The sequence below is a fragment of the Mustela putorius genome, unplaced genomic scaffold (genome assembly GCF_011764305.1).
Source record: "Mustela putorius furo isolate JIRA1106 unplaced genomic scaffold, ASM1176430v1.1 tig00537350_pilon_pilon_pilon, whole genome shotgun sequence".
Lineage (NCBI taxonomy): Eukaryota > Metazoa > Chordata > Mammalia > Carnivora > Mustelidae > Mustela > Mustela putorius.
The window spans coordinates 8,284,755-8,301,252 of NW_025422471.1; the positions used below are offsets into that span (position 1 = coordinate 8,284,755).

The 16,498-nt window shown below is 38.3% G+C and overlaps 1 protein-coding gene and 1 non-coding gene across 3 annotated transcripts in view; both read right to left on the bottom strand.

The window, feature by feature from the left end:
- Nucleotides 1–1,403: 1,403 nt before the first annotated feature.
- RHOBTB3 (Rho related BTB domain containing 3) overlaps nt 1,404–16,498 on the bottom strand; it is a 55,512-nt gene continuing 40,417 nt past the window's right edge. For both annotated transcript variants that reach the window (XM_045074385.1, XM_004769923.3), the window contains exons 10-12: nt 14,745–14,911; nt 9,714–9,810; nt 1,404–4,391 (exon numbers count right to left, since the gene is read on the bottom strand). In XM_045074385.1, the coding sequence (XP_044930320.1) occupies nt 4,276–4,391; nt 9,714–9,810; nt 14,745–14,911 (380 nt within the window). In that variant the 3' untranslated portion in view covers nt 1,404–4,275. The remainder of the gene's footprint in view (nt 4,392–9,713; nt 9,811–14,744; nt 14,912–16,498) is intronic.
- Nucleotides 13,251–13,403, bottom strand: LOC123390479. The gene has a single exon (XR_006605065.1). It is a non-coding gene; the product is annotated as a small nucleolar RNA SNORA62/SNORA6 family (small nucleolar RNA).

The window sequence follows — 16,498 nt, forward strand, 5'->3', positions numbered from 1 at the left end:
ACTGCAAAATGTTCACCACATTCTAGTTACCGTCCATAACTGCACAGTCATGGATTTTTTTCTTGTGGAGTATTTTGAGATCTATTCTCTTAGCAACTTTCAGAGAGACAATACAGGATTAACCTGTCACCATACTGTTTATTACACCCAATGATGACATCTTATTACTAGAAGTTTATACCTTTTGACCTCCCTTTACCCATTTCACCCATCCCCAACCCCCAAACTCTGCCTCTGGCAACACACCGATCTGTCCTCTGCATCTATGAGCTTGGTGGTTCGTGTTGTTGCTGTTGTTTTAAGATTCCACATATAAGTGAGATCCCATGGTATTTGTCCTCCTCAGTCTGACTTATTTCACTTAATGTAATGCTCTCAAGATCCATTCATGTCACAAAAGGCCAGATTTCATACTTTTTTATACCTGAACAACATTCCATTGTATATATACACCACATCTGCCTTATCCCTCCACCCATTAATTGAGACTTAGGTTGTTTCCATGTCTTGGCTATTGTAAATACTGCTGCAATAAACATGGAGGTGCGGATAGCTTTTCAAGTTAGTTTTTTCCATTTTCTTTCTTTTTTTTTTTTTTTCAGATAAATACCCAAATGTGAAATTGCTAGATCATATGGTAGTCTCATTTTTAATTTTTTGAGGAACGTCTCCACTGTTTTCCATAGTGGCTGCACCAATCTACATTTCCACCAGCATTACATGAGGGTTCCCTTTTTTCCACATCCTTGCCAACATCTGTTATCTCATCTTTCTTATAACAGCCATTCTAACAGGTACAAGGTGATACTTCATCGAGGTTCTGACCTGCATTTCTCTGCTGAGCATCTTTTCATGGGCCTGTTGACCAAGTCTATGTCTTCTTTGGAAAAAAAAAAAATATCTGTTCAGATTCTCTGTCCATGTTTTATTTTGTTTTGTTGCTGAGATGTATCAGTTCTTTACAAATTTTGGTATTAACTCATTATAAGTTAAATGATTTTTATTCTCTCCCCTTCAGCAGCTTGCCTTTTCATTTTGTTGGAAACTTCCAACTTCTTAACCCTTTATTATGCAGAACAGCTTCTCGGCTTCTCAGAAGTCTTGGCTCAGGCAACATTTGAGCCCACAGGGCTCACTTCTATGCTAAACAATTATCAAACTATTTTTCTAAATAAAGACAGTTATTTTGTGAAGAGAAATTCTGGTACCAGCTGGTAAAGGTAATATAAATGTCTTTATCTGATCTCAGGCATCTACAACATCAGCAATATTCTACATACCTTACGTGTAATGGAAATTATCTGTGAAACATAATGATGCTTGAGAAACACAGGCAATATTCTCATATTTATGCCAACATTTCAACATCCGAGGTAAAATAATTGCAGGACACTGTGTTAAGCTTGTTTTAAAAAAGGTTTATTTGTTACAAAATGTTAAATACTAAAACTAAAAACATATAAATTCAGGTCAGGCTATATTAAAATACACACATAACCTTCTTAGCAAAATTATTAAAGATTGAATTAAACAGATGCTTTAAATAAAATAAAGTACTCTCGAGGAAATTTTGTTTTTCTAATTAAGTATGTCAATGTAGTGTAGTTTTTAAAATTGGAATCGAAAAGTTTAGCTGTCTTGGAAGTTCCATTTATCCAACTGTTCGGTTTTCTGCCACTGCCCAGTGTGAAGCTGCCAGGCTCTCTGGACAGGGTGAATTTCACTTACATTACTGAAACTTCTATTTTATAAGCCTACTCTCTTATAATAGGAACAGAGAGCAGTCAGAAGTATACAAAGGGTTATAGAAGGTGAAAACCTGGCCCAGAAAGAAGAGGCCTTAATTCTATCACATGGTATCTTCTCTAATTAAAATGTTTGGTAAATATATTGAAGCAGAGATGAACACAAAGCATACATTCATCTAGAAATAATCTCTCAATTAAAAAAAAAAAAAACTCAAAAAGAGCACTCATTTCTCCGAGAGAGTTTGTAAGTATTTCTAAATTTCTTGTTATTTTAAATTGAGTTAATTCAAAGGTACCGAAGAGTCTAGGTTTAAAAACTAATTTGATTACTGTTCTGACTAGCTCTGCAAAGCCACGACATCAGGGTGGCGGAGTCACTCCCCCAGGTGGTCAAGGACTTTTCATAATAAAATCTACATGCTCAACCCCCACGGAGCCCCAGCTTTCAAATTCAACTTCCACTCCGGACAAACAACCTCAAAAGTATCTATGGTCTATGTAAATGTGAAATAGTATTTTCAACCAAATACTTTGTTTTGCCTTAGAACTTAATGTTTTTCAATTTCCTAGATCAAAAGTTACTGATTTAAAATTTTCAGTGCTGTAACTCACATAGGGGAAAGACTACCTTAAGAAGAACATAAGGCTATCACTGTGTTTTAAAAGATCTCAAATGTGATGAATTTCTAGAAATCTAATATAGTCTTTATTCTTTACAATGTTTATCCTTATCAGATGGGATTTGCCAAGAATTGATTAACTCAAGTGGTTAAAATACAAAAAACATAAAATGCATTCTGGTAACCTGCAGCAATACAATCTAATTAAAGTCAGGGTTCTTGGAAGATATATATAGGGTGTTTTTACTGTTGTATTCTATCAGTGTTGACATACATTCAAGGACTAACTGTACAGCAGTATGTTTAATACTGTGATATAAAACTATTTAATCAAACCTTTGAATAGCTGGAAAAATTCGGTGTTCTTGAAAGTCATTGGAAATTAGAAGAAAAATATATCCCAATACTGTAGATGAAAATGATGTTAACAATAAATAGTAATCTGGTTTTCCATCTCTCAGCTTACGAGCTTTCGATGTAATTATTTCTGTTGACATGTGATACAACAGAGACTATAATTCTATCCTAGTACCATTTTCTCTCTATGTACTGAGTCTTTGATTTATAACCTTTCTCTTAACTTACTGGGTTATCCTGAACGACAAGATTCCTGCTACTCCTCATTAAATTACTTTGCGGCCCTCAGAAAGAATTCAAACAATTCAAGCCGCTGGTCTCCTAAGCTTAGTAAGTACACGAAACAAAAAACTCTTAAGCCACTGATTACAATTTCTCTAGAAGGCAACTCTTCCTAGGAGCATCTTTATAAATGCGTTTTAAATTCACACTGATCAGTCGCTTTTACCAACATCCTGGTCTTAGAATGAGCAAGAAAGCATTTCTTCCACTGTGATAGAGCCAGAACTGTGAGTGTTTTAAAGCTGAGTAAACACAAGTCATGTCTCCCTTGCCCGCTGAAGTGGCAGCAGAGAACCCCGCCTTGTGACCCTCCACTCCTGCAAGAGGTCCTCAAGGTTGGGAAACCCCTCGTGATCTCTTCCCTCCAGCAAGCCTCCTTCTGTTCCCTCCATGTCAGTGCCTCTTTTTTGCTTTCAGTGAGAATGGTGGTTAGCAAGAAAATATAGTATATATCCTGCTAGGAGACACACATAATTTGGGGAGCCCAGTATAAGGTGAAAATGCAGGGACTTTTTTTAAACATTATTAAGAATTTCAAAATGGCAAGAGCAGAGCCTCAAACCAAGCACGGGGCCCTGTGTGATGACACAAGTTACACAGCCTTAAAGCCAGCCCTGTTTAGGTTTCCTGCCCAATCAGAATCCCACAGAAGAGACAAGGTGGCTCAGTTCGGTAGTCCACATTAAAAAAAAAAATTTTTTTTCATGATGGTTCAAACATTTTCACTGATTTGAAACCATGTGGCGTTTCACTTTCAAAATCCCATGCAAATTTCTATTCCTAAGATTTCAGATTGATCAGCTTTACGCTAGATTTTTTTGTTATTGAAATAGTCATACTTGGTCTTTAAAATGCCCCTTATTTTAATAGAGCAATTTATCAGACATAATGAACATTTTCAATTAATACTACATGATTTTGTTTTTAAATTTAAACATTACTTAACTGGGAGGGGTATTAATATCACTAAAGCAACAGGGCATCTTAAAGGGAAAAAGAAGCTGTAGGACAGCTTTACATACTAGGATGGTGAAGCCTTGGTTTTAGCCTATGGTCTATTTTGTTCCCTTTAAAGATCACAGTAGTAGTTTTTTTCAGAGAACTAACAAACACATTAAGCTGTATGGTAATTTTTTTTAACGCCCATATTGGTTTCAGTCACAGAATTTTACTGGAACACAGAGGTATCCCATTCTTCTGCTTCATAATGATAGTAATAATAATAATAATAATAATAATAAAAAGCATATGCATATAAAAGCTCTGGGTTACATTACTAAGCAACGACATTTCCGGGAGTGAATATACTTCCTGTATTCCGCAAGCTGCTTCAAGTACATATTCGAAGGCCATCTGTGCTTTTCAACAAAACTGCGTTCTTCCACTAAAATTTTTAGAAAAAGAATGTTAATTGCATGTATTTTATTTTGGGTTAAGTTTAGATATTAACTATTACTGATTTCCTATTTGATAGAGGGGATCTGAGCTCGCCTATATATCCCTTACCTTTCCCTTAAATCAGTCATCAGGATTTAAATTTTTACGTGGTTTGCAATAATACACTGCTTCATCAAGTACTATGCATATTCTTTTGCTTTTTCCAAATGCGACTCATTTGTCTTGGAGATGATAACAGACTTGCTTTTCATTTAGTTTTCTTTGTAGCCACCTCACCCTCCCAAACTCTAAGGCCCTCTCAAGTCTATCTTCCACCCAGCCACAGTCACCAGGGAAGCTAACCACTCCTGAGGCAGCTGCCAGCCCCTTCTCCTCACAGCCCCACACTCTCAGGCTTTCAAGGCCTGCTTCCTGCTTCCGTGTTGGATCTTTCTGCTCTTGGAGTCCAGCCCTTCACTCAGTTTGTTTTTCCCTTCTGGTGAAGCACAACCTTTATTAGCTCCCTGGAAAAGAAGGGTAGGTCTGAAGTATTTTTGAGACCCTGCGTGTGATGAAACATCTTTATCCTCCTCACACACGACTGACAATTTGGTTTGGTACAGAATTCTAGGTGAAAAACTTTCCTCAGAATGTTGAAGACAGAATTCCTCTGCATTCTAGTTTTCAAGGTTATTAAACACTCCTCTACCATTCAGATTTATAGCTCTTGGCAAGTCATCTGTGTTCTTTTAAAACTTTCATATTTTTCTATTTATGGTTGGTGTTCTCGCACGTCCCAAGGATGGACTTTGTTCACTCATACTGCTGAGTGCCTAGCAGGTCCTTTCAGTCTTAAGACTTGGGTCCTTCAGGACTAGGATAATTTCTTGTATTACTTCCTTGATATTTTCCTCTTCACTGTTTTATTCTGCATTAACTTCTTCAAGTCAGATACTTCATCTGGATTGAGCCCCAAATTTAAAAAAAAAAAAACTTTCTCTCCTCTTAATCTTTTTGTCTCACTTTTTAGAAGATGTCCTCATCCTTATCCTTCAACTTTTATGTACTTGTTTAAACTCTTTTATTTATTTAGGGGTTTTCGTTGTTGTTATTTGTTGTTTTGTTGTTGTTTTTGTTTTTTGTTTAATTTCTAAGAACTTTTTTTTGTACTGTTTTCTACACTATGGTAAAGCATACATAACATAAAATTTACTATCTTAACAATTTTTAGGTATATAATTCAGTATTGTCATGTACATTCACCTTATGGTCCAACCAATTTCCACAACTCTTTTCATCTTGCAAAACTAAAACTCTATACCCATTAACAATTCCCCATTTCCCCATCCCCCCATCCCTGGCAACCATCATTCTACTGTCTTTGTGAATATTGTTTTTTTTTTTAAATAACATTCTCTCCTGCTTTATGAATTATATCTCTTATTCACTGATGATATTTAAGATTTTTAAAAGATTTTTTTCTATTCTTTGTTCCACTAAAGTCCTTCTCTTCTGTTTTATCAATTTTATTTTGGTTTTGGTATCTATCTTTCATGTTAGGTTGCCTAAAATATCTGAAGATCCTCAGTTATATCCTTACGTTTGAGAGTGAGATACCAGATAGCTGTTTGGGTATCTTGTGGTCATGGGTAGGACTTACTGACTGTTGGAATAATTGAGAAGTTATCTGTTGGGTTCACAGACAGAATTTCCAAAAGATTGCACCTACATATTTTTTCTCCAGGGCCAGAGAAAGATGCTTCAATCTCATGCTCAGACTGTGGGAGTCAAGGCAGCAATACCTGGTGCTGGAATTCTAGAAGCTGGACACAGGAAGGAGGTTGGTGGCTTACTATACAATGTGCACACTTTTGCATGATCCCCATGTTCTCAGTTCAGCTCTTTTTTTCTTTTTTTAAGATTTTATTTATTTGTCTGACAGAGAGATAGCAAGAGAGGGAACACAAGCACAGGGAGCTGGAGAGGGAGAAGTAGATTCCCCGCTGAGCAGGGAGCTCAATGTGGGACTTGATCCCAGGACTCTGGGATCATGAACTGAGCCGAAGGCAGACACTTAATGACTAAGGCACCCAGGTGCTCCTTCAGCTCAGCTCCTTAACCTAATCTTAGCTATACCTGGAGTTTGTGATTCTAGAATTCTTTTGGTTTAATTTCTCCAGGAATAAATCTCCCATCTCCTACAACGATGAAGGAGAAGGAGTTGCCTGCCCGAATGGGATGGAGTGCAGCAAGTTGATAGTTCATAACTTTCTTCTTCTTTTCTTAAAATATTTTAATAATCTTTAAAGATTTTATTTATTTATTTTTTGTAGAGAAAGAGCACACACAAGCCAGGGGAGAGGGAGAGAATCTCAAGCAGGCCCCATGCTGAGCGCAGAGCCCGACGGGGGGTTCAACACCAAGACCAAGACCTAGGCCAAGTCCCAGAGTCTGATGCTCAACTGACTGAGCCACCCAGGCACTCCCTTCTTCACCTCTTTCAACCAGTTCTACTAATTTCAGCCCCAAGCTTTACTCTGCTTTCTGAAATACCTGGTCCCTCACATTTCTAAGGTGTCTTGGTACTCTGCTGAGGGAGTCAGCTTGCTTCTCATCAGCATTCCCTTCTGTGGGTGCTTAGCTTTCCTTCTGCTAAGTCAGTTCCCACTTCCCCATCTATTGTGTGACCGCATATATTATAATTTGGACTAATGAGGTCATGATCTAGGCTGCAGGACTTGGACAAAAAGAAATGACCTAGCAGCTCAGGGAAGTTAGTTGTAGGATTCATTAGTAAGCAAACGTGACATAAGACTACTCTCTTGGTTAAGATTTAAAAAAAAAGAGAAAAAGTTATCACAGATGAGCTCTGGTAGCCAGCAAAAACCAAAACAAGACAAAAGACTCCACATATATAATATGTAACATAATATCAAGCTAAATTAACCTGTGAGAATATTGAATCCGCAAATGCCAAGGGTAACTTATATTCCTATGCATTGCTGTTTGTGTTCAAAGAGTCCAACATATAAAACATACCTAACACTGAATGAGCTCTTCAACTGAGTTCTGCTGTATCAATGCCAACATTAACACAACATCTTGTTTAGTCTCACTTTTCAATTCCTAAACACCTTTAAAGAAGAAGAATTCTCAGGCAAGAGAAAACGGTTCACAGAATTCCAACAATAACTTGGTAATTTTTGAAACCAAAGGCGGAAAATCATTGAAGGGAGCTGTAAACAGTGACAAGAACCCTTCCAACTTCAAGCAACCTTGTGAGGCAGTTCAAGTGTGAGACAGCAGGGAGAAGAGCTGACTACGACCTTCAGCAGGACACGTGCTCCTGTAAATGGGCTGAGTTACTGCTTAGGTCCAGGTTGCTTCCACGTGGGAAGATGGGCCCAGGACAGCCAGATCTTCCAACTTTTCCAAAGAAGCCAGAAATTTGATTTTTAAGATGTGCCCTGTTATAATTTTTAAATGGTGACACTAAAAAAAGGTAATACCATGTAGCCCAAATAAAACCCCTTGGCAGACCGTATTCAGTTCCTTTCAACCCCCAGATTCCCAGTTTGTGATCACTCAGTTAGACTATCTAACTCTTCCCTATCCACCAGGGGCTTTTATTCTCTGCTCCCAAGGACACATCACAGCAGGTCCTGAACATAAACAGGTACCAATGAACTGCAACATTCAGAAGACGCTTCTAGTCCTCATCAAAGGAACAGATGACCATCAAGGACACAGTCTCATCTTCTTACCCTGTCTTCTCAAATTACACCCTGGAGTCCAACTTCTCACTATGCCAGGTGGTCATAACACACTTTATAGTCAATTGTGTAAGTAATAAAATAAAATAAAATAAAAATTTATAACACAAAGGATTTACAGAGTACATTCTCCTAAGCTTGTACTAGTACTCCATGTGTAGCATTCATCTATACAAGACAGTAAATGGAAAATAATCTTATTTTTCTTTTACAAATGAAGGGAACCTAAGGCAGCATAACAAAGGTGGTTCTAAAATCACAATGTCCACTTGTTTCATTTTGAATTGATTTCTTAAAAAATGACTGTATTAGAATGTCCCTACTAATGGCAAGAAGCATGCCTTCTCTTTATGAATGGAATTAGTTTCTTTCTTTCTTGCACAGAGAAGATGGTTAGTAAATATCTTTATTCTGCTTTACTGTGTTTCTCTACTGCACTAATAAGTAAGTTCTATATAAGAAGGCTCTCAATAGGCATACGATCTTTGTCAACCAACTGAATATATCTGCCAAAAATGGACCGTTTCCTGGTTTCCTTATCTGTCTAAGAAGATGAAAGAAACCAGAGACTTTCAAATATTTTAGCAGCAGATCATCTTTTACAAGTAAAATGTTATGGAGAACAGCAGATAAAACAGAAGATAAAAACTACAGGCTAAAGGGCCAGGGGTCTAAGAACTACAGCCTCCAGCCTTCTCTTCTTCCTTCCCTCCTCTTCCCTCAGCCACTCCCTGCTCTCAGTCCCCACCTCAGAAAACCTTCAGGTGTCTCTATGGACGTCCCTGCTTAGAGTTTAAAACTACTTAACTAGGCGATTAAAAAAAAAAAAATTATTCCCTGAGCCTATTCTAAGTAACATGAGCACACCATCGTATCTAAACTGACCATCTACTCTGATGACTATTCGGTTCTCATTTTCTTTCTTCTTGTGCAGCATTCAGGAGCTCACACTTTGACTGGTTTTAATCTTCACAACTCACCTTAAAGATCACATTATGTACACTCTCTGTTCAGTAAGTTTTGCAACACTTTCTGACCAATTAAAAAACTGTTATTCCCGAGGAATATAATGGATTCCTATACAGATACGCTTAAATAAATGTGCATATCAGAACAACAGAACTACATATTATAAATAATAAATGACAGTTACAATTTCCTTCACAAGAAAAAAATTTAAATCTGTACTGTTAAAATTTTGCTTCTGATTTAGGTAGTTAAAACTAAAATATTGTTTGTCACAATCAAATTCCACCTGAGGCTACCTTATCACTTTACTTCAGAAAAAAAGGCACCCTTAAAAATGGATGGGAGCTATAAAACAATCATTAGAAAGCTTCTTGTGTAACACAGGTCAAGCTATTGTTATAAGCAGGTGACTGTAAGTTAAAGTGTAAGTTAAAATTACCACACTGTGTAGTTAAGAGGAAGGTATTACACTGACTTTTTTTTTTTTAACTTTTTGTTTTTTAACAACTACTATCCCTACAAACTACCTCTTAAACCTAAGAGCAAAGAACAAAGTTTTCATTTCAAAAGAGTAATTGGGAACCTACCTGAAAGATCCTGAAATTCAGGCTTTTGGCTGAAGATGAGGTAGTTAGTAGCAATGAAATGAAGCAGCCAGGTTGAAAGGCAATCCGAGTGGTGAAACTGCAAGAAAAATGGAAAGTGAAACAATGTTGTACTAATAACCATCCAGACATCCAGATGATGAATAGGTGGAGAGAACGGTCTGGCAGGATTTGTGTAGAGCAGGACTCCATATTGACTGTGTCCGCATGTGACGCAGCCTTCCGCCTCCTCTGAGAGCAGAAAGGAAAAGGGAGATTATTTGCATGTAATAATAAAATTACATCAGGGAAGAGACCAAATCAAATGAATAACAAGCCACTGGTGCTAGAGCATCTCACTGTCTTGAACACAGGCACACCGCATCAGTGGTTAAGAGACTCTTTGAGGTTCTTAAGGATTTCCTTTAATCTAAGGTCATGGCCGTCACTAATCGCACTTACAGCTGTGTAACAGAGATATGATTATGGTTGACGAAGGTACATCCTTGGCCATAGCTAAACAAGTTCACCCATGGGGCAAACTGAAATATATTTTGTGAAGGAAATGTCATCAACCTAAGGGCATGGGCTTCAATGTGTACATACCTCTATGAGAAGGTTATGTCTGAGCAGTTGCTTTTATCTAGGATATAGTTAAGAGGATGCTTTTAACTAGGATGTAGTTATATGCTCTTACGGTGAGCAGGATTTCCAGCACATTTCTCATTCTGAATTTCAATAGCTAATGGAAGGGAAATTGAGAGCACTGTGGCCATGACATCCTCACCTTGGTGCCAATCGACCAGTGATGATCACTGATCCATCTAACCACTCAATTCAGACGACATAACGTGCTGGCAGGCCACTTTGATACATGAGTACAGTTCTTTTTTTTATTATTGTGGTTAAAATGCACAAAACATAAAATTTACCATTTTAACCTTTTTTAAGGGTACCAGTGGCATTAAGTACATTCACATTATCATGCAACCATCACTACTATCTATTTCCAGAAAGTTTTTATCATTCCAAACTGAAACTCTACACACTAAATAGTAACTCCCCTTCTACCCCTCCCCCTAGTCCCTGGTAGCCACTATTCTATTATTCTCTCTCTGAATTTGACTATTCTAGATACCTCACAGACCCTGGCTTATACAATAGGTATGCTTGTTCTGCCTGGTTTATCGTACTTAGAATAATGTCCTCAAGTACCATCCATGTTGCAGCACATATTACATTATTCCTTTTTAAGACTGAGTAATATTCCACTGTATGTATATACCACATTTTATTTATCCATTCACCTGTTGATGGACATTTAGGTTGTCTGCACCTTTAAGCTAAATATAGCTCTTTTAAGGGAATGCTAAAGTATTATATAAGAAATAATGCTAAATCGAAGAAAGATTTATAATCTCAAATCTTAAAGAAGAAACTCACGTATTGCTCTTTTAATATAATGTGGGAATATTTTCACATGTTAAATCCACAGGTTCCTCTACTTTTCATTATACAAAATAAAAATTTTTGAATGTAAGATACTTTATGGTTCATTAGATCCCACATCACATTTTACCAATTTTTACTCGCCTTAACTTTAAGCCGATAAATGTGAGTGATCTCAAAGAGATAGAACAAGAATGTGTAGCTATTTTAACAGAAGCCACCAGCACGATCAAATGATTAACCCAAAGCAGATAACCTACAAAGAAAAGTTCAGGACATCACCTAAGGGCTGCGACTTTAAGGAGAAGGACGATCACAGAAATGAACAGCTAGCTACAGAAACATGGTTAAAATAAAGAATTTTAGTTTTGACCAAGATTCAAGGTATCATAACTATCACACACAAGCACGAGTCGGGGAACAGAGGGAGAGGGAGAGAGAATCTTAAGCAGACTCCCCACTGAGCATGAGCCTGAAGCTACTTGGAGGCTCAATCTCACAACCCCAAGATCACAACCTCAGCAGAAACCAAGAATTGGATGCTTATCTGACTGCGGCACCCAGGTGCCCCTGACGAAGCAGGTTTAAACTGAAATAAACAACAAAATAAAAAAAGAAAGGCTTTAAAAATACCATAAACACAATGCATTTAACAGTTCTGTGAAGAATAATAGTGGTGGAAAAAATACCCAGAAACTCACAAGGAAAAGATCAGAAAACTGGTAGCCTGCAGCAGCCAAATATTAACGTACAGATTATAAAACATTGAGTTTTTATAAGTAAGAAACTGAGTTTGAAACTTTAATATGGTTAGCAGGACTTCAGAGGAATCACCAAAGTTTGGCTAGTTAGAACAGAAAAGGGAGCAGAGATAAGGAGATGCCTACCTGAGTTCAAGGGACTGAATCTGATTAAGGGAAAGCAGCTTCTCTTGCATGTTCAAAGTCCAACTTGGGGCACCTGGGTGGCTCAGTAGTTAAGTGTCTGGGATCAGCTCAGAACAGGATCCCAGAGTCCTGGGATCCAGGCTCTTATCAGGCTCCTGCTCAGCGGGAAGCGCCTGCTTCTCCCTCTCCCACTTGCCCTACTTGTGTTCCCTCTCTCACTGTGTCTTTCTCTGCCAAATAAAAGTCCAACTTGATGGAAACAGATGAACTTGAAGGTAAAATCATGATAAGGAATTGAGAAACATTAGGGGAAGGGAAAGGAGGAAGCAGAAGTGAGAGAATATCAAAGCGCTCCACTCTATCAAAAGTATGAAGGATGCTTTCCTGATAAACAATGAAAAACTAGCAGAGATGACAGTAGAGTGCTTGGAGATTTTGATTATTCAAAAAAAACTACTCCAAGTCTAATTCTGCTAAAAGACAGTTTCACCTCCCAGAAGTCAGAGAAACAATGAAGGAAAAATTACCTAAAATTCTGACCAACAATATGAACTGGCTGGTGAACTAAAGCCTCAAACTAGGAACTTCCAAGAGAACTGGCAATGAAAATGATCCTGTTATCTTGGATTTGTAATTGCCAAATTGGGGACCACCAGGAAGAGAATAAAGAAAAACTGGTAATTGGAGGCTTAATCCTATAAATTAAAAAAGTCTTCAGAAACAAAAAGTAAAATTCAAAAAGGTCTGGTATCTTAAACTTTTAAAATTAAAGAGAAAGAAATAAGGATAATTACACAATCAGAAAGCACAGAGTCAGGGAAAACAGGTCAGAAGAACTACTGACAACGCAATCATAAATGACACCAGTGAGGAGACCTGTACGCACGTGCACGCGTGCGACCTGAAACATCAATGCAACCGGACAGGAAGTTCTTGAATGCAGCTACTAAAAGGACACGACGAGATAAAAATAAAAAAGAGAAGCTTGTGCTCATTCTTTTAAAGTATGACAGACTTGGTAGAATAGTATGCAAATGATACAACAAAAATGAACATAGGCTGTAAAAAATACCAGAGAGAATGAAAAAGAAATTTTAAAGTAAATCTAGAAGTTAGCTATTTATCCCAGGCTCAGTGTGAATGAATAACAAAGAGAGATCAAGGTTACGCAGTGATGTTTTGTATTTTTCTGGCTTTGTTTTGTTCTTGTAGCAAGAATTACTATCACACTGCACTCGCTGGGCCAGAGGCCCTTGTGGTGTTAGCAAAGGGCTTAGCCCTCAAGTGCACACTGCCAACACTTGTGAGCTCAATGGCCAGCCAGTGGCCCCAGCATCAAGCTCCAACACTGTGCAGAAGGTTACTCAATTCTTTTGATTTGTTTTTATCCTTAAAATTAAATATGTAAGGCCTTAAGACTTGATTATGAAAGAAACAAACTCCAAAATAGTTTAAAAGACAGTAAGAGAAGACCTAGAGAAGACCTAGAGGCTTTAAATGAATTCCCTTCTTTGCCCAGAAATATACATTATTGATTTATGAGTTCATCTCAATGTGGAGGCAAGATTTTAGCGGTCTGCCCTTTGCCACTTTATGTGGCTCCATTTCAGCAACTTGAAGACAGAATTGTCCTATTTTTCTAATTTCTCTCCAAGTTGATAGGGATCGCCAAATGCTGTATGGCCGATGACATTTTGCGAAGTCCTGATAGTCACCAATGATGGATCAAATATATTCCTGTAAAAAAGACCTAGACGTTTCAGCTTATGGCAAGTTCAATATAGACCACTATATTCCATGACAGCCGGAGCCCTAAAACTGTCACAGGGCAGAGGATGGAACAGTAGAATAATCAGGGGTAGGATGACATATTTGAATAAACTTCCTGCCCCCCTTTAGTGGGAATGAGGAAATAACCAATTTTTGACTGGCACATCTGCCAGCTCCAGACGACTTCCAAGACCGCAAACCTACTTTACTTATAGATCAGCCCAGTCCTTTGTCAGATTCAGGTTCTAGGCTCTTTGTGACTGCAGTTCCTTACAATTTGCTTAACCATGCAAACTCTATTCCCTAGAATGTGGAGAAATCCAATTCTTAAAAACATAAATGCCCTAAGCTTAGAAGAAGCCAGAAAGTGTGGTGTACTGTAGTGATTCTCAACACTGTTTTTACTGAAGGTACATGAGACCCATCAACAAAAGGCATTTTGAAAGGGTAAATGAAGTACACTGATACATCCTACAAACAACAGGGAACTCTAAAACACGTCCATGAAATGACAGATGAATGAATGAACACATAAATGAGTTTAGCCTAACTATCTCTGTCAATATGCATGGACCAGTTCTGTCATTTTTCTTTCATGAACCCTAAGATGGGACAGCTCTGGGGAAATTCAACCTAAGTTCTATTTCCTACAATGCCGATATGGCACAATAAAGCACCACACTCAGATGAGACTAAAACAGGCTGTCATACAGGTGAAAAATTTCCCATCAGCAAATTCTACCACCCTGGAAAACACTGCTCAAACATCCGATGCTTCAAAATGGTCCAGTCCCAGAAACTGTTGTGAGGGCCCTTTAACCTCATTTGGCCAAACGTCTAAACTAAGACAAACATGGGTGTCTCTCTCAAGAAACAGAATCTTTTTTTTTTTTTTAAATCCAGCAAGCAGATACAAAGGGGCAGGTACCTTGGCTTTTTTGAGCAGGTCGACGATATCCAGGTTCATAGACGCCAGCTCCCTGCTAGGCATACTCTGCAGCTGTGTGATGATGAAGAGCTCACAGATGTGCTGCAACCTGGACACCTGGTACATCTCAGCACAGATCAGAAGACACATAGCCTGGAAAATGCCAGCTGACGAGGAAGGGAAAGAAGAGAAGGTGGACAGTGAAGCCAGGCCACGAACTCACAACCCTGAAATCCAGAGTGGTGCACTTCGCCACGGGAGCCCCTATCAGTAGGTGCCACTGTCGTGCCATTTTAGAAAGAATTAATTCAGGCCTTCACACTCTAAAGTGACTCTTTTTGTTGTTGTTGTTGTTTTTAAGTCTTCAGAGAAGGCAATTCTATGATTGCCCTTAAATAATCAGTCTTGAGGCTGTTACATAACTCTGTGCCAGCTAAACCAAATCCCTGCAAATCTTCCTTCTCTTTAGTCCCCAGGTTTGTTTGTTGTTTTTGTTGTGACAAAATAAACATGACATAAAATTTATCATAACCACTTTCAAGTGTACAGTCCAGTGGCATTAAGGCACACTCACATTGTGGTGCAACCATTGCCATCTTCCATCTCCAGAACATTTTTCTTCTTCCCAAACTGAAACTCTATATCCGTTAAGCAATAACTCCCCATTTCCACCTTCTCTTAACCGCTGATAATCGCTCAGGTTGTATGCGTGTGTGTGTGTGTGTGTGTGTGTGTGTGTGTGTAATCATGCCTAGAAGTTATTTGTAATCTTTTTCTAAGGTAATTCTTTTTCTAAGCCCTCCTTAAATTCCTTGCATTGTTTTTTTGTAGCCAGGAACCATGAACACCGTGTATGATCAATCCTTAACACAATGAATAGATCACCTTTCTGCGATTTCTCAGTGCAAACATTCTAATACTGATCTTCTTTCTGATTATTCCTTTTTTTTTTTTTTAGATTTTATTTATTTATTTATTTGACAGAGAGAAATCACAAGTAGATGGAGAGGCAGGCAGAGAGAGAGAGAGGGAAGCAGGCTCCCTGCTGAGCAGAGAGCCCGATGCGGGACTCGATCCCAGGACTCTGAGATCATGACCTGAGCCGAAGGCAGCGGCTTAACCCACTGAGTCACCCAGGCGCCCCACTGATTATTCCTTTTGACTCATTTTCTCCCCACACCTTTTACCAAAAAAAATTTTTTTTAAAGATTTTGTTTATTATTTATTTGACAGACAGAGATCACAAGTAGGCAGAGAGGCAGGCAGGGAGAGAGGGGGAAGCAGGCTCCCTGCTGAGCAGAGAGCCCGATGCGGGGCTCAATCCCAGGACCCTGGGATCATGACCTGAGCTGAAAGCAGAGGCCTTAACCCACTGAGCCACCCAGGCGCCCCACCTTTTACCAAATTTTAAAGGGCTCTGTCCTACAGTTATTAGTGCTTCTCTGAGCATTTTTTTCTAATTAGCAAGAGAAAACCTAAAATTTGAAGCTTCAGTTACACTAATGGGAGGACAACTGAGCAACTAAACTTTCTTATTATTTTATGTCTGGCTCAAAATTTTTATTTAACATACCATACATATTTGCCAGTATTAAATATAAAATAAACAGTAACACACATTTTGATGAGAATCGATGCTTTCATTTTTATTAAGCACATACTATAAGCCAGTCTTTAACGCTGACCATAAGAACTCTAACTGGTTTCAAGACCAGAACTAGCTCCTTTAAAAAAGGAATTTTCTTTTTGAACTC